Below are 22,164 nucleotides of genomic sequence, written 5' to 3'. Positions count from 1 at the left end.
TTTCATTGAGTTTTTTCTTTATACTGATGTGAGAATCATTGAGCCTACTCATTCACATGAAACAATACACTGATTTAAAATTTGTAAGACCGTTTCTCTTCACAAAGCCAATATGCGAGGAGGCGTGATAGCTAATGAAAAATGATGGAGATCACCTGAGAGGACAAAAGAACATAATAACCCACATAATGAGCTGCATAATGAATGAGCTTCAGGTAGGCCTATGTGACAGAGAGCAACAGAGCAAAGGAAATATATTTTATTGTAGTTTATTTTATTTGGAATGTAATCAACAAAGGCCTATTATATTTTAAATCATCAAAATATTTGACTACACTGCAAAAAATGCTCTTCTTATTTGGTATTTTTTCTCGTTTCCAGTCCAAATATTCAAAATTCTTAAATCAAGATTAATTTACTAGATAAGTAAAAATTATCTGTGTAAAAATTATCTGTGTTATTTATACCAACATGGTATAAATAACACAGATAAGCCATATATTGTCGCGATTGTGTGTTTATTATCTTCAAACGTGTCTATCTGCATGTTATAACGATTTCTGGAAGCTGTTTATGTCAGAGAGAATGTCACATGGTATCTTCTTCATGTGCTATATATGGACTACATGTGCACGGAGCGCCCTCCGGCTGCCAGTATGAACTGAAAACACAACAGATTGAAATAATAACACTTCTCCGTATAGAAATTTGACACAGACATATGAGAATCTATCAAATTTTCTCCTCATCTGCACACATTTGAACTAAAAGCCCTGAGGGATGTTGTTTTGTCACGAGTCTTCATGAGGAGAATAGAAGAGTTTTTTATGAATGAGAGCAGCTGACGCTCATCTTACAATCTTTAGAAGTTACCGACGCGGTTTTCATATTCATAACTCCTGACTCATATTAACAAATTACGGTCACTATATGACTTTGAGAATAAAACAGAGGTGAAAAATGGAAGCTTGAGTCTTAGATCTTTTAAATGATGTATAGTTTGTCAAGGTAATTACTTACATCTGACAGTAATTTTGAGCTGATTTAAAGGGGTCATAGAATGGTACATGCACTTTTACAAGTTGATTATACGGAAATGTGTGTTGGCAGTGTCTGTACACAACCATCTTATAATGATAAAAATACATCCAGTGTTTTTTTTTAATCTCCTTATATATTTTCCCCTGTCTCAAATCGAGCCGTCTGATCGTGTGACGTTACACGGTGTACGCCCCTCCTAAGATTGTTGATTGACAGCAGCGTTTCAACACAGACCCGCCCTGAGCGAGCTGTCATCAATCCGCCATTGTTGATACTCTGGAGCAGAATGGCGTCTAAGCGATTGTGGTGTTGTGTTGTTGGGTGTAATAACGAACACAGCAGTCATTTTGATGTTCCTAAATCCGAACCGCTGAAGACCCAGTGGCTGCTGAGTTTTGTTTTAGAAGGGAGTATTCCCCCCGATCAACGTCAATGTTTGCGCGAATCATTTCTCAGCAGACTGCTTTATAAACGAGCGTCAGTATAAAGCAGGTTTTGCTAATAAGCTGCTCTTGAAAAATGGATCGTGTTCCTGCTGCACCTCAGGAAGATGTGAGTGTAACGTTTTATTAACCTTTATATTAATCTTTGCAAATCGCTTACACGCTTCACGATGAATGAGGCTAAAGTTTACATTACGGCATGCTTTCTGTGTATGACATTCTCAATATAATTCATAATCCCACGTTTATAATGAACAACGCGTTATGTTTGTTATCACAAACTGTGTACTCGGGTGATAAAGTTAACGTGGTAACACTACACTAAGCTTACTTTTGTACATGGTTTATAACGGTGTCTGTTACTGATTAAGAAGTAATGTTAAAAAAAAAATCTTATAACATAACATCAATCTGTCAATGAACTAACACATCAGTAAACACATAGCAACTACGCTACTCTGCCAGTACAAAGATAGATCAAAGTGACATGACGTTAACCAACCATTCAGAAACGTCCTGTTCGAACTTCGATGGGTTCGTCATCTGTTCCTGGTCCGACTCCGGTTCAAAATGATAAGGTTGCTTAGATGTGTCTTCAGAGACTCCCGTTGCCATTATTTCTCGAAAATATACCCTCAAATGTTGTCAAGGCAACACTCTACGTGTGTTGTGGTGTTGTGTCGGGTCGAACCGAACGCCCCACAGAGCAGAGGGGGCGGGGTCAGCAAAGCTCATTATCATTTAAAGTCACATACACTGAAATGACTTGCTGAAAACTGAGCTGGTTTTGACCAGGTAAATTGAGTGTTTTCTTACAATACTAATGAGAATTTTTAATTAAAGTATATCACAAACTTTTCATTTAGACACTAAAGAATCATATTAACTTGTACAAAAATGTCATTCTATGACCCCTTTAAACAAATAAAGCTTCAGTGCGTCCTCGTGCACGATGTGTTAGTTTGAGCTAATGTGTGTGTGTGTGTGTGTGTGTGTGTGTGTGGGCGTCACCTCCGGAGCCTCAGTATTTGAATCTCAATAGAGCGCGCGCTTCATGGGCGTGGTCGCATTAGTGTATAATGAGCCGCTCAGGAACGACTAACATCTCTCTGCTTTCAAACGGATTACATAAACACAGAATATTTGTTTTTGATTTGGTTTACTGTGTTTAAAACCTGACATTTCAGCGTTTCTTTAGACATATGTCTCATGTTTGTGAGACAAGTATTCACTATGATAGAGGTCATTTTCTGAAGACTATCTGAATGAACGTCTTTGACAGAGAGGCTGCAGATCGCGCATCAGGCTTGATTTCTTCATTTTGCAAAAAGTACAACAATTTGTTTTTATTGTGATTGTACTCAACCAAAAAAATAGAAACTTAACAGATTATAATGATGTATAACACTTGCCTGAATGATAAAAAAACCCGACTCAAAGTCTCTTTGCCACTGATAAGAAAAAAGCGAGACCGACTCGAGAGGGTTAAAGGGGTCATGAACTGAGAATTCATTATTGATAGTTAAGAGGTCATTATGCTATAAAAATATCCTGTAAGTTTCAGAACTCAAAACTTCCTTGATATTCAAAAAACAGCTTTTATAGAATCTAAGCCCAGAAAATGACTGGATTTAAAAAGTGTAGAATTATGACGTCATAGTACCGCGAAAGACCGTCTTTGCAGAAGAAGATCAACGCCTACTTCATTTACTTATGCATAGTCACGTCTTTGGCTCCGCCCACTGAGGCGTTAGTGAGTGACAAGAGAACCAATAGGATCAATAACATTACCTTCTGAAGGATCCTAATGCTAGAAATGTGTTTTATTTTTAACTATGTGAAAGTCTCAGCAGTGCATTATTTGTTTGTATTTGGTTCATTTCACTTTGCTCACTGTGTGTATTTGTGTCTTTACAATGGGGTAACTTTGTTGCAATAGCTTACACACAGCACAAGGAAGTTTGATTTCAAACTGAATTGAATTTACATAAAATATGTAAAAGAAGTAAACAGTCAGTAATAAAATAAGAACAAATTAAACATATTACTCAATTAAGTTTTCGTTATTTTGGTTATTTATATGTAGAAATCAAACAAATGCCCCATTCCGTCACATTTCTAACATACATTTACATTATAAATAAATGAAAGATCCATCTTTGATTGCTGAAAGACTTCCCGATGTATTTCACTTATAGCCAATAAGATTTCCTGTAGCATTTTTCATCTGTCAGACGTAGAGGTCTATTCTGATTGGTTGATAACTTGTTTTGACAACGTTTAATTCAATGCATGGGACACAGTCTGAGAGTGCACACTCATCATCTGAGTGCTAAATGGAAAATACTCACAGGACTATAATGATATGACCATAAAATGTAAGTTATGCACTGAGGAAAACGCATCTGTCAAAGTATGGGAGGGAGAGACGCGGTGAACGCTTATGCTTTTGTTTGAAGCGCTTATAAATATAAAGCATTCTCATGTTTCGAACAGTTTGGATCATGTACCTTTCCCAGAGCAGCTCATTCTGTGACTTCTGCTGTTTTCCAAATGCATTTTGTCCATAGAAATGTGTTATTCATTACTGTAGAGCTAGATGATGTTTCCGAGCACAGTGTGCAGACGCAATTAATCAATTATCAAATTTGTTGTTGATTATTTTCATTATCGATAATAAAAACATGCATCGATTAGTTGTTGCAGCCCTACTCAGAACACTCAGACATTGTCCTGTCAGAGCTGTGATCTAGTGGTTAAAGCTAGCATCTTTTGTGCCATATTTCCTAGTTGCCCTTATTTCTCTTTATCATCTTCTGTCCTGTTTCCTCCAGTTACAAGGTAAGCCCAGCTGATCTGACAGAGCTGCATGTGATCCATTATGAGTATGAACGGGATTTGCTACCACTCATACTGTCCAACTGCCAGTACATTATGGAGTGCGGACAGGAAACACTGATGGAGTGTGACCTGCCCAAGATTCAGCATCAGATCTTCACCCGCTTTCTACAGGAGAAACCCCACATAACTCTTAATGTATGTCACAGCACCACAAGGGTTAGAAGTGCAGTTTTATGAGATCTTCAGGAATTGACAATCACTAGAGTAGATATAAATAAATAAAAAATATTTATTTATATTTGTCTTGTTTTTTAGGGTATTCCGACAATGGTGAACAGACAGGACAGAAATTATCAGATCATATTGAAGAATGTAAAGGACAAAGTCCAACAAGTAAGTAGCATTATTTGTATTAGCATAATACATGTTTAACCTGTAAGTTCTCTTTCTGTCGATTACGTTCAATGTTGAACCAACATTAGGGGTCTGTCTTGCACTGTAAAACATAATAAGTTGACTTTACTTAGAAAAAGTGAGGAAACCGATTGCCTTAAAATTTTCAAGTAAAGTAGAGTATTATTTTTTTGTCGGCTAAACTTAACAAAATTTGTACAGAAAACTTATTAATGAAGTATACTTAACTCAAAATTATTAGTTATGTTAACTTGTTATTAGTGCTCACATTACTAGGAAAATATTAGGAAACCGATTGCCTTAAAATTCTCAAGTAAGCTGAACTTAAAAAAATAAGTGAAGACAAAAAGCAACAACTGAACTCCATTCAACACTTATTTATTACTTATCAATAGTCTACAGGTACTAAAAACAATTAAGTAAGCATTACTTAATTGCATTAAGCTGTTCTTACTTAAACCGTTTAAGTTTTGTCAACTTAATTCTATCTGGGATCTGAGGAAGTGTAGCCTACTCCCAGAGTGCATTGTGGCATGAATAAATTAATTGCTTCATTTTACTATTTTTAGCTTTATTTTACTATTTGTCTTTTGTCAGTATAACCCGAATAATGACAGCAAGTAAAATAGTAAAGGTCGTATTAATAATAACAATTTAAAAAAAAATAATAAAAAAAATCCTTGTTACCATTGTTGTGTTTTGCATGCTGAATGTTGAAGTCTGTGTGTGACACACTCAAGCATGGTCGAATTATATTGTGACAAATATAGAGTGATTATATCAACTCAATTAAATGGTAATGCCATAAATATTAGCAAAAATAATGTTAAAAGATCATTATTTGACAATAAATATAGTCATGTTATACATCGTTAATTGACAAATATTATATATATATACATACATATATATATATATATAAACATATATATATATATATATATATATAAACATATATATATATATATATATATATATATATATATATATATATATATATATATATATATATATATATATATATATATATATATATATATATATATATATATATATATATATATATATATTTTTTTTTTTTTTTTTTATTTCCCTTCTTTTGAAATCATACAACTATGATTTCTTGTTGCATTGCTGCATTAATAGGAAGTTAATTACTATAATATGAATGAAGTTCCAAGTGTCCAACCAAAGGGAACACTAATCACAATTGTGGTGAGAGGAAGTGGAGGAAATGAGTGATAAGTCTATACAAAATTGCACCACCTCAAAAACACTTTGCCTGCCCGACCGTCCGCCTGCTTGTTTTTTTGCTTTGGCAAAATGGTACTCAAACCAGTCAAGTAATGTTTACTTGAGTTTTCTAAGTAACGAAGGCATAGCATGCAAATAGTTCAGATTACTTAATTGTTTTAAGTAAGTTCAACAAATTATTGGACATTAAGTAAAGTTTACTAAAAAAGTCTTAGTAAGAACAACTGTTGGATTAACCCTAATCCCCTCCCTTAACAAACTCAATTTGCATGGCAAGCCACTTACCTGGACATATGAGGGTATAAGATGGCGGCCTGCCACCACACATTCAGATTTTTCCTTTGGAGCCGAGTGATTGTGTGTCGTACTGCAATCCATCTTCCAGTCACCATGTTACTGTAAGAAAGGAATTTCTCTGCTTTAATTTTCTACAGCACATTCAGCTGTGTTTTGCCAGTGAGTGTGCATGGAAATGCAGCAATCTCCCTCAGGTGCTTCAGCATAAAAAAAGCATATTTCCCTGAAAGAGCAACCGTGGTTAGAAAGCATCTTTTTCCAAAATATTGGGGCTCCCAATTGATACCCCTACATAACGTCTACATACCTTTTATCAGGGAATGAGGGTCACATCAGAAACTCTCTCTCTCTCTCTCTCTCTCTCTCTCTCTCTCTCTCTCTCTCTCTATATATATATATATATATATATATATATATATATATATATATATATATATATATATATATATATATATATATATATATATATATATATCCATGTTTACAATGCAGAGATACATTTCTATCATTTCACAAGCCATATAATGATTGTGTATCCAAAGGAGCCATTGGAGCCTGTTACACAAAACATGCTGATGAAGCTGCAGGACTACACTGACGTATGTGAGAGACTGTCTACAGTTGAGCTGGCACTGGGTTTCCTCGCCGTGGCGGGGGGAGAGCCACAAATGAACCTGGGCACTTATTTGAAGGAGGTGCTAAAGATGACTGATAACATGGCCCCACTCATCTACAAGGTTGGTCATGAACACAGACTTTCTTTATTATTTGTCTAAGCAGAGCAGTGTTATTTTAAAGCCATCCTCACTGAAGCCCTGTATATTTAGATCATGATTAGACATGTTTCTCTTAAGGGGGTGTTTACACACATTCTTGTATTCAGTTAGACAGAACAGAGTAGACACCTTGAGATGCAGATTTAAAAGCTGAATTACCTACTGTTAACTACTGTAATACCTTAAAAGCGCAAAAAAAAGTGCATGATAGAAATAAAAAGTAGTGCACACTAACTTCAAGAACAGTTGTTCAGTTGGGTAAAACGTAATAAATCCTTCTCAAGAGAGGAAGTTGTCATTGATGGTTAAACTTCTATAGTGATGAACAGGAGATTACAGAAAATAAGATTCCCTTTCGAGGGAACTCTCACTGCGTCTGGTTCAGACACTTTGGGGATACTCCCTAAGCACTAGCGAATCTGAAGTCCGTATAGAAACTAGTCCAATCTGATTGGTCGTACGTGATGACGTCATCGTGACGGCGTACCCGGAAGTATAAAGCGGGAGCCGGCGCATTGAAACGGCAGTTATTGCTCTTCAGCATAGCGCTCTCTGTTGAAATTGTCTGTCTATTTACTGTTGTTTTGTCAAGTTGCAAAAGTGTGTGAATGATGGAAATGAATGTGAGAGAGTTTAAGCAGTGTGTGCATCCGTGTCCCAATTACATTTCGGGCTCAGATACACACCTGCTTTGTGTGCAGTGTCTGGGTGTTGAACATGCTCGGGCGGCTCTCGAGGAAGCCGCCTGTCAGCATTATGAGCTGTTCACACTCAGACTGCCCCGCTCTCGACTGGCCGTGTTCGATGAGACCGGCCAGCTTTGTGAGCCCCAGGGTTCTGGACCCGCGATCGCTGAGGCGTCTCGGTGTCACAGACCATGGGTTTCACATAAGGACTTGTCAGCGGGATCTGGGACTGCTGCGGCACTTTCCCAATCCTTGTCTGACAGTTCTAAAGATCTTCCTCCCCGTGTGGAAGCCCGCGCTGCGGCTTCTTCCCCCGGGGTTGAGGATCTGATGCTTATTCTCTCCCTTTCCGAGGAGCCGGATGAGTGTTGCATCAGGGCGGGCGGAGAAGCAGGAAGTGTTTCATCGCTTCATCCACTCGCCCAAAAGGAGCTAGTTGAGGTTTTGACTTGTGCGTGGCCAAATTGAAGATCGATTGGCCACAGGAAGTGCCGGAAATTCAGCCACCTAGTAGGCTGGACGACCAGTTTCTTTCTCGCTGGGTCCAAACACCTCGCCGGGGTTTACCTTTCTTCCCGGACCTACAAATCGAGGTATGTGGGTCGTGGAGGAAGCCCTATTCCTCGCGTATTCCTCCAGTATTGGATTATTCCAATGTTCTGGGGGCGCGCGAGGCGGGCTAGGGGACGATGCCTCGGGTGGAAGAGGCTCTCACGAGTTATCTTTTCCCCGATTCTGTGTCGTCCCTTAAAACCCCGGAGCTGCCCACCAAACCCTGTCGGGACACCTCATCATTGGTGGGCGAAGCTTATATGGCGGCTGGGCGGGCTGGTAGTTCCCTGCACACATTATCTGTCTTGCAGGCCTACCAGGCTGACCTCCTGAAAGAGCTCAATGAGGGCGACGGTCCCTCTTCGGAGGATGTGCTGGAGCTACGGAGGGCTGCAGATTTGTCTCTCCGCATCACCAGGGAGATGGCCCGTGCTATCGGCCGGGCCATGGCCTCCGTGGTGATGGTGGAGAGGCATCTCTGGCTGAATCTGTCGGGATGAGGGAGAAGGATAAGTCCTTCCTCCTAGACTCCCCGATTTCGCCTTCTGGTCTATTTGGTGACGCGGTTGAGACCGTTGTCGCCGGGTACCAGGGGGCGAAGACGCAGTCAGCAGCCTTCCGTCAGTGCCTCCCTCGCCACTCAGAGCCTGGGAAAGCGGCCCCTAAGGGGCAGCCTCAGCCGTCTACCAGCTCCTCGCACCGGCAGGTGCAGAAGGAGAGCGTCGCCTCTAGAGCCCCTCCTCCAGGAGCCTGGCAACAGAGGCGGCGTTCTCACCAGTAGTCCCAGCAGCGGTCTTTCGCTCCTGGATATCGAATATCGAGTGCTTCCCTTCGGTCTAGCTCTTTCACCCACGCACATTCACAAGGTGCATGGATGCACCTCTGGCTCTATTGAGACTCCAGGGCATCCGTGTGCTGAATTATCTCGACGACTGGCTCATATTGGCCCAGTCGCACGGGATGGCAGTTCGGCATTGAGGTGTCGCTCTGGCCCATATAAGTGCTTGGGGCTGAGACTCAACACAACTGGTGTGTTGACGCCGTCCCGGAGGACTATGGTTCTAGGGATCGTATGGGACTCGACGACGATGCGGGCACAATTGTCTCCCGCGCGAGTCGAGACCATACTGGCGATGGTCTCAGAAATTAGTCTAGGCCACAGCATCACTGTAAAGCACTTTTAGGAAGTGCTGGGGATCAGTGCAGCATTCGTCCAACGGGATACTCTTTGGCCTGCTGTACATGAGACCTCTACAGTGGTGGCTGGAAACCAAGGGGTTTCCCCCAGAAGGAATCCTTTCCGTATGATCAGGGTAACGCGCAGATGCCTTCGTTCCCTAGTTATATGGAAGAAACCTTGGTTTCTGTCCCAGGGGCCAGTGTTGGAGCGTCCTGTTGCCGGAAATACGCTTCAACAGACGCCTTCCTCACTGGCTGGGGCGCGGTCATGGACGGCCGCTTTGGGGGAAAGTCCTAGCTTCGGCTGGACTTCCGAGAGCGGTTCCCCCCGTAGAGGGGCAACCGAGGTTGCTTCCTCTGCGGCGCTTCGGGGAAATCAATGTGGAACCCGCCGTCTATGACGCTTCGGGCCACATCGATTTTCAACGAACGCATGCTCCTCCAGCCTCCTCTGGTAAGACCTGCGGCTGGGCAGCTCAAGCGTCCGCACATAGAGAATCGTTCCCAACCACTCCTGCCGGTCATCCGCTTCAGGGGGTTGGGGAGGAGGCTCGTGTAACACCCGAGGCCAGCCTCGAGAGGCTGGTTCCCTCAGTAGATTTTCTCGGTGCATGGAATGCCTTCCGAATATTTCTACATGGGTCCTGCGTAATGTAGAAGAGCAGACATCCTGTCGAGGTAGGGGCTGAGGCCCGGGGAGTGGCGTCTCCATCCAGAGGTGGTGGAAGCCATGTGTGAGAGGTTCAGTCCAGTGGAAGTGGACTTTTTCGCGTCTCGAGAGACGTCCCACTGTCCATTGTGGTGTTCCCTAACGCATCCAGCCCCGCTGGGGTTGGATGCCATGGTTCAGACGTGGCCGAGGCTGCGTCTGTACGCATCCCCCCGATTGCTCTGCTCCCGGGAGTTCTGGAGGGGGTCCGCTAGCAGGGGGTCAGCCTACTTTTAGTAGCACCCCGTTGGCCGACGCGAGTTTGGTTCTCGGACATCATAGCGCTGCTGGCAGGTCCTCCATGGCAGATCCCTCTGAGGAGATCCCTCTGAGGAGGGATCTCCTGTCTCAGGCGGGGGGGGCGATATTCCTCCCCCGGCCAGAGGTTTGGAACCTTTGGGTCTGGCCTGTCGGCAGAGGTGATAGAGACTTTACTCAGTTCCAGAGCTCGGTCTTCAGGAGGCTGTACAGCCCCAAGTGGTGAGCCACTTGGTGCAGGGAGCGTGAGGTGGACCCAGTCAACTGGCCGGTGGCTTCAGTGCTGGAGTTCCTCCAAGATCGCTTCTCTGCGGGTCCAACCCCGTCCACACTCAGGGTGTCCGTGGCTGCCATAAGGCTTTCCACACTCCTTTGGGTGATGGGCTCGGGTAGACACCATCTGTTGTACAGTTACCCTGTGGGGCTGGGAAGATGAGGCCTGTGGCTCGTTCCAGAATTCCCAACCTGGGATCTGGCAGTGGTTTTCGAAGGCTGGCTGAGGCCCCCTTCGGACCATTGGAGTTGGGTGAACCAGGGAACTTAGGATTGGTCAGTTCCTTGGTTCTTCAGGCATTACATCCCCCGCCTCACGTGACGGCGGAGTAAGAGACCTTCACTGTGAAGCACTTTTGAGTGCTGGGGCTCAGTACAGCAGCGTCCAAGGTGAGACCTTTTGACCTGCTGCACGTGAGACCTTGACAGTGGTGGTTGGAAACCAAGGGGTTTCCCCCAGCGGGAATCTCTTTCGTATGATTAGGGTAACGCGCAGATGCCTTCGTTCCCTAGTTATATGGAAGAAACCTTGGTCTCTGTCCCAGGGGTCAGTGTTGGAACGTCCTGTTGCCGGGAAACCGTTTCAACAGACGTCTCCCTCATTGGCTGGGGCGCGGAAGGTGCTTGGGTTTCCCAGTCCTAGTTGTTCCCAATCTCCGGGCTTCACACTAGGGCAGGCACTACCCTCGGTAAGGTCCCAAGGGTCAGTGTTGGGAGCGTCCTGTTGCCGGGAAACCGTTTCAACAGACGCCTCCCTCATTGGCTGGGGCGCCGAAGGCGCTTGGGTTTCCCTAGTCCTAGTTGTGCCCGGTCTCCGGCTTCACACTAGGGCAGGCACTACCCTCGGTAGGGTCCCAAGGGCCAGTGTTGGGAGCGTCTTGTTGCCGGGAAACCGTTTCAACAGACGCCTCCCTTCATCGGCTGGGGCACGGAAGGAAAAGGAGTGGAGAAGTTTTCCCTACGGTGCTGTCGCTAGGGTATTCTAGGCCTAGTTGTGCCCGGTCTCCGGTTTCACAAAAGGACAGGCGTTACCCTCTGTGTGGGCTAGTGGGTACTCGTTCCCCAAAGTGTCTGAACCAGACGCAGTGAGAGTTCCCTCGAAAGGGAACTGCTCGGGTTACGACTGTAACCCTTGTTCCCTGAGTAGGGAACGAGCACTGCGTCTCATCACCACACCTCGGCACGCCTGGAGCGCATGCTTCAGAGCAATAGCTGCCTTTTCAATGCGCCGGCTCCCGCTTTATACTTCCGGGTATGCCGTCACGATGACGTCATCACGTACGACCAATCAGATTGGACTAGTTTCTATACGGACTTCAGATTCGCTAGTGCTTAGGGAGTATCCCCAAAGTGTCTGAACCAGACGCAGTGCTCGTTCCCTAATCAGGGAACAAGGGTTACAGTCGTAACCCGAGCAGTTTTTTTGGTCCCACTTTATATTAGGTGGCCTTAACCACTATGTACTTACATCATAAAATAAGTATGATGTACTTATTGTGTACATATTGTATTGAGGTGGGATGCGGGTAGGTTTAGGGACAGGTGTGGTTGTGTGGGTCAGTTTAAGGGTAGAGTTAGGGACAGGTGTGGTAGTGTGGGTCAGTTTAAGGGTAGAGTTAGGGACAGGTGTGGTGGTGTGGGTCAGTTTAGGGGTAGAGTTAGGGACAGGTGTGGTGGTGTGGGTCAGTTTAAGGGTAGAGTTAGAGACAGGTGTGGTGGTGTGGGTCAGTTTAGGGGTAGAGTTAGGGACAGGTGTGGTGGTATGGGTCAGTTTAAGGGTAGAGTTAGGGACAGGTGTGGTGGTGTGGGTCAGTTTAAGGGTAGGGTTAGGGACAGGTGTGGTGGTGTGGGTCAGTTTAAGGGTAGGGTTAGGGACAGGTGTGGTGGTATGGGTCAGTTTAAGGGTAGAGTTAGGGACAGGTGTGGTGGTGTGGGTCAGTTTAAGGGTAGGGTTAGGGACAGGTGTGGTGGTATGGGTCAGTTTAAGGGTAGAGTTAGGGACAGGTGTGGTGGTGTGGGTAAGTTTAAGGGTAGAGTTAGGGAAATGTGTGGTGGTGTGGGTCAGTTTAAGGGTAGGGTTAGGGACAGGTGTAGTGGTATGGGTCAGTTTAAGGGTAGAGTTAGGGACAGGTGTGGTGGTGTGGGTAAGTTTAAGGGTAGAGTTAGGGACAGGTGTGGTGGTGTGGGTCAGTTTAAGGGTAGGGTTAGGGACAGGTGTGGTGGTAAGGGTCAGTTTAAGGGTAGAGTTAGGGACAGGTGTGGTGGTGTGGGTCAGTTTAAGGGTAGGGTTAGGGACAAGTGTGGTGGTGTGGGTCAGTTTAGGGGTAGAGTTAGGGACAGGTGTGGTGGTGTGGGTCAGTTTAAGGGTAGGGTTAGGGACAGGTGTGTTGGTGTGAGTGAGTTTAAGGGTAGAGATAGGGACAGGTGTGGTGGTGTGGGTCAGTTTAAGGGTAGGGTTAGGGACAGGTGTGGTGGTATGGGTCAGTTTAAGGGTAGAGTTAGGGACAGGTATGGTGGTGTGGGTCAGTTTAAGGGTAGGGTTAGGGACAGGTGTGGTGGTATGGGTCAGTTTAAGGGTAGAGTTAGGGACAGGTGTGGTGGTGTGGGTAAGTTTAATGGTAGAGTTAGGGACAGGTGTGGTGGTGTGGGTCAGTTTAAGGGTAGGGTTAGGGACAGGTGTGGTGGTATGGGTCAGTTTAAGGGTAGAGTTAGGGACAGGTGTGGTGGTGTGGGTAAGTTTAAGGGTAGAGTTAGGGACAGGTGTGGTGGTGTGGGTCAGTTTAAGGGTAGGGTTAGGGACAGGTGTGGTGGTAAGGGTCAGTTTAAGGGTAGAGTTAGGGACAGGTGTGGTGGTGTGGGTCAGTTTAAGGGTAGGGTTAGAGACAAGTGTGGTGGTGTGGGTCAGTTTAGGGGTAGAGTTAGGGACAGGTGTGGTGGTGTGGGTCAGTTTAAGGGTAGGGTTAGGGACAGGTGTGTTGGTGTGAGTGAGTTTAAGGGTAGAGATAGGGACAGGTGTGGTGGTGTGGGTCAGTTTAAGGGTAGAGTTAGGGACAGGTGTGGTGGTGTGAGTCAGTTTAGGTGTAGAGTTAGGGACAGGTGTGGTGGTGTGGGTAAGTTTAAGGGTAGAGTTAGGGACAGGTGTGGTGGTGTGGGTCAGTTTAAGGGTAGGGTTAGGGACAGGTGTGTTGGTGTGAGTGAGTTTAAGGGTAGAGATAGGGACAGGTGTGGTGGTGTGGGTCAGTTTAAGGGTAGGGTTAGGGACAGGTGTGGTGGTAAGGGTCAGTTTAAGGGTAGAGTTAGGGACAGGTGTGGTGGTGTGGGTAAGTTTAAGGGTAGAGTTAGGGACAGGTGTGGTGGTGTGGGTCAGTTTAAGGGTAGAGATAGGGACAGGTGTGGTGGTGTCGGTCAGTTTAAGGGTAGAGTTAGGGACAGGTGTGGTGGTGTGGGTCAGTTTAAGGGTAGGGTTAGGGACAGGTGTGGTGGTATGGGTAAGTTTAAGGGTAGGGTTAGGGACAGGTGTGGTGGTGTGGGTCAGTTTAAGGGTAGAGTTAGGGACAGGTGTGGTGGTGTGGGTCAGTTTAAGGGTAGGGTTAGGGACAGGTGTGGTGGTGTGGGTCAGTTTAGGGGTAGAGTTAGGGACAGGTGTGGTGGTGTGGGTAAGTTTAAGGGTAGAGTTAGGGACAGGTGTGGTGGTGTGGGTGAGTTTGAGGGTAGGGTTAGGGACAGGTGTGGTGGTGTGGGTCAGTTTAAGGGTAGGGTTAGGGACAGGTGTGGTGGTATGGGTCAGTTTAAGGGTAGAGTTAGGGACAGGTGTGGTGGTGTGGGTCAGTTTAAGGGTAGAGTTAGGGACAGGTGTGGTGGTGTGGGTCAGTTTAAGGGTAGAGTTAGGGACAGGTGTGGTGGTGTGAGTGAGTTTAGGGGTAGAGTTAGGGACAGGTGTGGTGGTGTGGGTAAGTTTAAGGGTAGAGTTAGGGACAGGTGTGGTGGTGTGGGTAAGTTTAAGGGTAGAGTTAGGGACAGGTGTGGTGGTGTGGGTCAGTTTAAGGGTAGAGATAGGGACAGGTGTGGTGGTGTGGGTCAGTTTAAGGGTAGAGTTAGGGACAGGTGTGGTGGTGTGGGTCAGTTTAAGGGTAGAGTTAGGGACAGGTGTGGTGGTGTGGGTCAGTTTAAGGGTAGAGATAGGGACAGGTGTAGTGGTGTGGGTCAGTTTAAGGGTAGAGATAGGGACAGGTGTGGTGGTGTGGGTCAGTTTAAGGGTAGAGATAGGGACAGGTGTGGTGGTGTGGGTCAGTTTAAGGGTAGAGTTAGGGACAGGTGTGGTGGTGTGGGTCAGTTTAAGGGTAGAGATAGGGACAGGTTTGGTGGTGTGGGTCAGTTTAAGGGTAGAGATAGGGACAGGTGTGGTGGTGTGGGTCAGTTTAAGGGTAGAGTTAGGGACAGGTGTGGTGGTGTGGGTAAGTTTAAGGGTAGAGTTAGGGACAGGTGTGGTGGTGTGGGTCAGTTTAAGGGTAGGGTTAGGGACAGGTGTGGTGGTAAGGGTCAGTTTAAGGGTAGAGTTAGGGACAGGTGTGGTGGTGTGGGTCAGTTTAAGGGTAGGGTTAGAGACAAGTGTGGTGGTGTGGGTCAGTTTAGGGGTAGAGTTAGGGACAGGTGTGGTGGTGTGGGTCAGTTTAAGGGTAGGGTTAGGGACAGGTGTGTTGGTGTGAGTGAGTTTAAGGGTAGAGATAGGGACAGGTGTGGTGGTGTGGGTCAGTTTAAGGGTAGAGTTAGGGACAGGTGTGGTGGTGTGAGTCAGTTTAGGTGTAGAGTTAGGGACAGGTGTGGTGGTGTGGGTAAGTTTAAGGGTAGAGTTAGGGACAGGTGTGGTGGTGTGGGTCAGTTTAAGGGTAGGGTTAGGGACAGGTGTGTTGGTGTGAGTGAGTTTAAGGGTAGAGATAGGGACAGGTGTGGTGGTGTGGGTCAGTTTAAGGGTAGGGTTAGGGACAGGTGTGGTGGTGTAAGTCAGTTTAGGTGTAGAGTTAGGGACAGGTGTGGTGGTGTGGGTAAGTTTAAGGGTAGAGTTAGGGACAGGTGTGGTGGTGTGGGTCAGTTTAAGGGTAGAGATAGGGACAGGTGTGGTGGTGTCGGTCAGTTTAAGGGTAGAGTTAGGGACAGGTGTGGTGGTGTGGGTCAGTTTAAGGGTAGGGTTAGGGACAGGTGTGGTGGTATGGGTAAGTTTAAGGGTAGGGTTAGGGACAGGTGTGGTGGTGTGGGTCAGTTTAAGGGTAGAGTTAGGGACAGGTGTGGTGGTGTGGGTCAGTTTAAGGGTAGGGTTAGGGACAGGTGTGGTGGTGTGGGTCAGTTTAGGGGTAGAGTTAGGGACAGGTGTGGTGGTGTGGGTAAGTTTAAGGGTAGAGTTAGGGACAGGTGTGGTGGTGTGGGTGAGTTTGAGGGTAGGGTTAGGGACAGGTGTGGTGGTGTGGGTCAGTTTAAGGGTAGGGTTAGGGACAGGTGTGGTGGTATGGGTCAGTTTAAGGGTAGAGTTAGGGACAGGTGTGGTGGTGTGGGTCAGTTTAAGGGTAGAGTTAGGGACAGGTGTGGTGGTGTGGGTCAGTTTAAGGGTAGAGTTAGGGACAGGTGTGGTGGTGTGAGTGAGTTTAGGGATAGAGTTAGGGACAGGTGTGGTGGTGTGGGTAAGTTTAATGGTAGAGTTAGGGACAGGTGTGGTGGTGTGGGTCAGTTTAAGGGTAGAGTTAGAGACAGGTGTGGTGGTGTGGGTCAGTTTAGGGGTAGAGTTAGGGACAGGTGTGGTGGTATGGGTCAGTTTAAGGGTAGAGTTAGGGACAGGTGTGGTGGTGTGGGTCAGTTTAAGGGTAGGGTTAGGGACAGGTGTGGTGGTGTGGGTCAGTTTAAGGGTAGGGTTAGGGACAGGTGTGGTGGTATGGGTCAGTTTAAGGGTAGAGTTAGGGACAGGTGTGGTGGTGTGGGTCAGTTTAAGGGTAGGGTTAGGGACAGGTGTGGTGGTATGGGTCAGTTTAAGGGTAGAGTTAGGGACAGGTGTGGTGGTGTGGGTAAGTTTAAGGGTAGAGTTAGGGAAATGTGTGGTGGTGTGGGTCAGTTTAAGGGTAGGGTTAGGGACAGGTGTAGTGGTATGGGTCAGTTTAAGGGTAGAGTTAGGGACAGGTGTGGTGGTGTGGGTAAGTTTAAGGGTAGAGTTAGGGACAGGTGTGGTGGTGTGGGTCAGTTTAAGGGTAGGGTTAGGGACAGGTGTGGTGGTAAGGGTCAGTTTAAGGGTAGAGTTAGGGACAGGTGTGGTGGTGTGGGTCAGTTTAAGGGTAGGGTTAGGGACAAGTGTGGTGGTGTGGGTCAGTTTAGGGGTAGAGTTAGGGACAGGTGTGGTGGTGTGGGTCAGTTTAAGGGTAGGGTTAGGGACAGGTGTGTTGGTGTGAGTGAGTTTAAGGGTAGAGATAGGGACAGGTGTGGTGGTGTGGGTCAGTTTAAGGGTAGGGTTAGGGACAGGTGTAGTGGTATGGGTCAGTTTAAGGGTAGAGTTAGGGACAGGTGTGGTGGTGTGGGTAAGTTTAAGGGTAGAGTTAGGGACAGGTGTGGTGGTGTGGGTCAGTTTAAGGGTAGGGTTAGGGACAGGTGTGGTGGTAAGGGTCAGTTTAAGGGTAGAGTTAGGGACAGGTGTGGTGGTGTGGGTAAGTTTAAGGGTAGAGTTAGGGACAGGTGTGGTGGTGTGGGTCAGTTTAAGGGTAGAGATAGGGACAGGTGTGGTGGTGTCGGTCAGTTTAAGGGTAGAGTTAGGGACAGGTGTGGTGGTGTGGGTCAGTTTAAGGGTAGGGTTAGGGACAGGTGTGGTGGTATGGGTAAGTTTAAGGGTAGGGTTAGGGACAGGTGTGGTGGTGTGGGTCAGTTTAAGGGTAGAGTTAGGGACAGGTGTGGTGGTGTGGGTCAGTTTAAGGGTAGGGTTAGGGACAGGTGTGGTGGTGTGGGTCAGTTTAGGGGTAGAGTTAGGGACAGGTGTGGTGGTGTGGGTAAGTTTAAGGGTAGAGTTAGGGACAGGTGTGGTGGTGTGGGTGAGTTTGAGGGTAGGGTTAGGGACAGGTGTGGTGGTGTGGGTCAGTTTAGGGGTAGAGTTAGGGACAGGTGTGGTGGTGTGGGTCAGTTTAAGGGTAGGGTTAGGGACAGGTGTGTTGGTGTGAGTGAGTTTAAGGGTAGAGATAGGGACAGGTGTGGTGGTGTGGGTCAGTTTAAGGGTAGGGTTAGGGACAGGTGTAGTGGTATGGGTCAGTTTAAGGGTAGAGTTAGGGACAGGTGTGGTGGTGTGGGTAAGTTTAAGGGTAGAGTTAGGGACAGGTGTGGTGGTGTGGGTCAGTTTAAGGGTAGGGTTAGGGACAGGTGTGGTGGTAAGGGTCAGTTTAAGGGTAGAGTTAGGGACAGGTGTGGTGGTGTGGGTAAGTTTAAGGGTAGAGTTAGGGACAGGTGTGGTGGTGTGGGTCAGTTTAAGGGTAGAGATAGGGACAGGTGTGGTGGTGTCGGTCAGTTTAAGGGTAGAGTTAGGGACAGGTGTGGTGGTGTGGGTAAGTTTAAGGGTAGAGTTAGGGACAGGTGTGGTGGTGTGGGTCAGTTTAAGGGTAGGGTTAGGGACAGGTGTGGTGGTATGGGTCAGTTTAAGGGTAGAGTTAGGGACAGGTGTGGTGGTGTGGGTAAGTTTAAGGGTAGAGTTAGGGACAGGTGTGGTGGTGTGGGTCAGTTTAAGGGTAGGGTTAGGGACAGGTGTGGTGGTAAGGGTCAGTTTAAGGGTAGAGTTAGGGACAGGTGTGGTGGTGTGGGTCAGTTTAAGGGTAGGGTTAGAGACAAGTGTGGTGGTGTGGGTCAGTTTAGGGGTAGAGTTAGGGACAGGTGTGGTGGTGTGGGTCAGTTTAAGGGTAGGGTTAGGGACAGGTGTGTTGGTGTGAGTGAGTTTAAGGGTAGAGATAGGGACAGGTGTGGTGGTGTGGGTCAGTTTAAGGGTAGAGTTAGGGACAGGTGTGGTGGTGTGAGTCAGTTTAGGTGTAGAGTTAGGGACAGGTGTGGTGGTGTGGGTAAGTTTAAGGGTAGAGTTAGGGACAGGTGTGGTGGTGTGGGTCAGTTTAAGGGTAGGGTTAGGGACAGGTGTGTTGGTGTGAGTGAGTTTAAGGGTAGAGATAGGGACAGGTGTGGTGGTGTGGGTCAGTTTAAGGGTAGGGTTAGGGACAGGTGTGGTGGTGTAAGTCAGTTTAGGTGTAGAGTTAGGGACAGGTGTGGTGGTGTGGGTAAGTTTAAGGGTAGAGTTAGGGACAGGTGTGGTGGTGTGGGTCAGTTTAAGGGTAGAGATAGGGACAGGTGTGGTGGTGTCGGTCAGTTTAAGGGTAGAGTTAGGGACAGGTGTGGTGGTGTGGGTCAGTTTAAGGGTAGGGTTAGGGACAGGTGTGGTGGTATGGGTAAGTTTAAGGGTAGGGTTAGGGACAGGTGTGGTGGTGTGGGTCAGTTTAAGGGTAGAGTTAGGGACAGGTGTGGTGGTGTGGGTCAGTTTAAGGGTAGGGTTAGGGACAGGTGTGGTGGTGTGGGTCAGTTTAGGGGTAGAGTTAGGGACAGGTGTGGTGGTGTGGGTCAGTTTAAGGGTAGGGTTAGGGACAGGTGTGTTGGTGTGAGTGAGTTTAAGGGTAGAGATAGGGACAGGTGTGGTGGTGTGGGTCAGTTTAAGGGTAGAGTTAGGGACAGGTGTGGTGGTGTGAGTCAGTTTAGGTGTAGAGTTAGGGACAGGTGTGGTGGTGTGGGTAAGTTTAAGGGTAGAGTTAGGGACAGGTGTGGTGGTGTGGGTCAGTTTAAGGGTAGGGTTAGGGACAGGTGTGGTGGTGTGGGTCAGTTTAAGGGTAGGGTTAGGGACAGGTGTGGTGGTGTAAGTCAGTTTAGGTGTAGAGTTAGGGACAGGTGTGGTGGTGTGGGTAAGTTTAAGGGTAGAGTTAGGGACAGGTGTGGTGGTGTGGGTCAGTTTAAGGGTAGAGATAGGGACAGGTGTGGTGGTGTCGGTCAGTTTAAGGGTAGAGTTAGGGACAGGTGTGGTGGTGTGGGTCAGTTTAAGGGTAGGGTTAGGGACAGGTGTGGTGGTATGGGTAAGTTTAAGGGTAGGGTTAGGGACAGGTGTGGTGGTGTGGGTCAGTTTAAGGGTAGAGTTAGGGACAGGTGTGGTGGTGTGGGTCAGTTTAAGGGTAGGGTTAGGGACAGGTGTGGTGGTGTGGGTCAGTTTAGGGGTAGAGTTAGGGACAGGTGTGGTGGTGTGGGTAAGTTTAAGGGTAGAGTTAGGGACAGGTGTGGTGGTGTGGGTGAGTTTGAGGGTAGGGTTAGGGACAGGTGTGGTGGTGTGGGTCAGTTTAAGGGTAGGGTTAGGGACAGGTGTGGTGGTATGGGTCAGTTTAAGGGTAGAGTTAGGGACAGGTGTGGTGGTGTGGGTCAGTTTAAGGGTAGAGTTAGGGACAGGTGTGGTGGTGTGGGTCAGTTTAAGGGTAGAGTTAGGGACAGGTGTGGTGGTGTGAGTGAGTTTAGGGATAGAGTTAGGGACAGGTGTGGTGGTGTGGGTAAGTTTAAGGGTAGAGTTAGGGACAGGTGTGGTGGTGTGGGTAAGTTTAAGGGTAGAGTTAGGGACAGGTGTGGTGGTGTGGGTCAGTTTAAGGGTAGAGATAGGGACAGGTGTGGTGGTGTGGGTCAGTTTAAGGGTAGAGTTAGGGACAGGTGTGGTGGTGTGGGTCAGTTTAAGGGTAGAGTTAGGGACAGGTGTGGTGGTGTGGGTCAGTTTAAGGGTAGAGATAGGGACAGGTGTAGTGGTGTGGGTCAGTTTAAGGGTAGAGATAGGGACAGGTGTGGTGGTGTGGGTCAGTTTAAGGGTAGAGATAGGGACAGGTGTGGTGGTGTGGGTCAGTTTAAGGGTAGAGTTAGGGACAGGTGTGGTGGTGTGGGTCAGTTTAAGGGTAGAGATAGGGACAGGTTTGGTGGTGTGGGTCAGTTTAAGGGTAGAGTTAGGGACAGGTGTGGTGGTGTGGGTCAGTTTAGGGGTAGAGTTAGGGACAGGTGTGGTGGTGTGGGTCAGTTTAAGGGTAGGGTTAGGGACAGGTGTGGTGGTATGGGTCATTTTAAGGGTAGAGTTAGGGACAGGTGTGGTGGTGTGGGTCAGTTTAAGGGTAGGGTTAGGGACAAGTGTGGTGGTGTGGGTCAGTTTAGGGGTAGAGTTAGGGACAGGTGTGGTGGTGTGGGTCAGTTTAAGGGTAGGGTTAGGGACAGGTGTGGTGGTGTGAGTGAGTTTAAGGGTAGAGATAGGGACAGGTGTGGTGGTATGGGTCAGTTTAAGGGTAGAGATAGGGACAGGTGTGGTGGTGTCGGTCAGTTTAAGGGTAGAGTTAGGGACAGGTGTGGTGGTGTGGGTCAGTTTAAGGTAGAGATAGGGACAGGTGTGGTGGTGTCGGTCAGTTTAAGGGTAGAATTAGGGACAGGTGTGGTGGTGTGGGTCAGTTTAAGGGTAGGGTTAGGGACAGGTGTGGTGGTATGGGTAAGTTTAAGGGTAGGGTTAGGGACAGGTGTTGTGGTATGCGTCAGTTTAAGGGTATGTTAGGGACAGGTGTGGTTGTGTGGGTCAGTTTAAGGGTATAGTTAGGGACAGGTGTGGTGGTGTAGGTCAGTTTAAGGGTAGGGTTAGGGACAGGTGTGGTGGTGTGGGTCAGTTTAAGGGTAGAGTTAGGGACAGGTGTGGTGGTGTAGGTCAGTTTAAGGGTAGGGTTAGGGACAGGTGTGGTGGTGTGGGTCAGTTTGGGGGAAGGGTTAGGGACAGGTGTGGTGGTGTGAGTGAGTTTAAGGGTAGAGATAGGGACAGGTCTGGTGGTGTGGGTCAGTTTATGGGTAGAGTTAGGGACAGGTGTGGTGGTGTGGGTCAGTTTAAGGGTAGGGTTAGGGACAGGTGTGGTGGTGTGGGTCAGTTTAGGGGCAGAGTTAGGGACAGGTGTGGTGGTGTGGGTAAGTTTAAGGGTAGAGTTAGGGACAGGTGTTGTGGTATGGGTGAGTTTAAGGGTAGGGTTAGGGACAGGTGTGGTGGTGTGGGTCAGTTTAAGGGTAGAGTTAGGGACAGGTGTGGTGGTGTGGGTCAGTTTAAGGGTAGAGATAGGGACAGGTGTAGTGGTGTGGGTCAGTTTAAGGGTAGAGATAGGGACAGGTGTGGTGGTGTGGGTCAGTTTAAGGGTAGAGATAGGGACAGGTGTGGTGGTGTGGGTCAGTTTAAGGGTAGAGTTAGGGACAGGTGTGGTGGTGTGGGTCAGTTTAAGGGTAGAGATAGGGACAGGTTTGGTGGTGTGGGTCAGTTTAAGGGTAGAGATAGGGACAGGTGTGGTGGTGTGGGTCAGTTTAAGGGTAGAGTTAGGGACAGGTGTGGTGGTGTGGGTAAGTTTAAGGGTAGA

General features: G+C 47.3%; 1 protein-coding gene across 1 annotated transcript in view; it reads left to right on the top strand.

The window, feature by feature from the left end:
* LOC307136871 (E3 ubiquitin-protein ligase rnf213-alpha-like) overlaps positions 1-22,164 on the top strand; it is a 418,045-nt gene that overhangs the window by 352,881 nt on the left and 43,000 nt on the right. Inside the window, exons 61-63 of the mRNA XM_079834193.1 lie at positions 4,319-4,520; positions 4,641-4,718; positions 6,833-7,027. Coding sequence (XP_079690319.1) covers positions 4,319-4,520; positions 4,641-4,718; positions 6,833-7,027 — 475 coding nt within the window. The remainder of the gene's footprint in view (positions 1-4,318; positions 4,521-4,640; positions 4,719-6,832; positions 7,028-22,164) is intronic.

Source organism: Gobio gobio, assembly GCF_949357685.1.
Source record: "Gobio gobio genome assembly, chromosome: 14".
NCBI classification, from domain to species: Eukaryota; Metazoa; Chordata; class Actinopteri; order Cypriniformes; family Gobionidae; genus Gobio; species Gobio gobio.
Note: the sequence above shows the minus strand (reverse complement) of the source record. Positions and strands in the feature narration are given on the sequence as shown.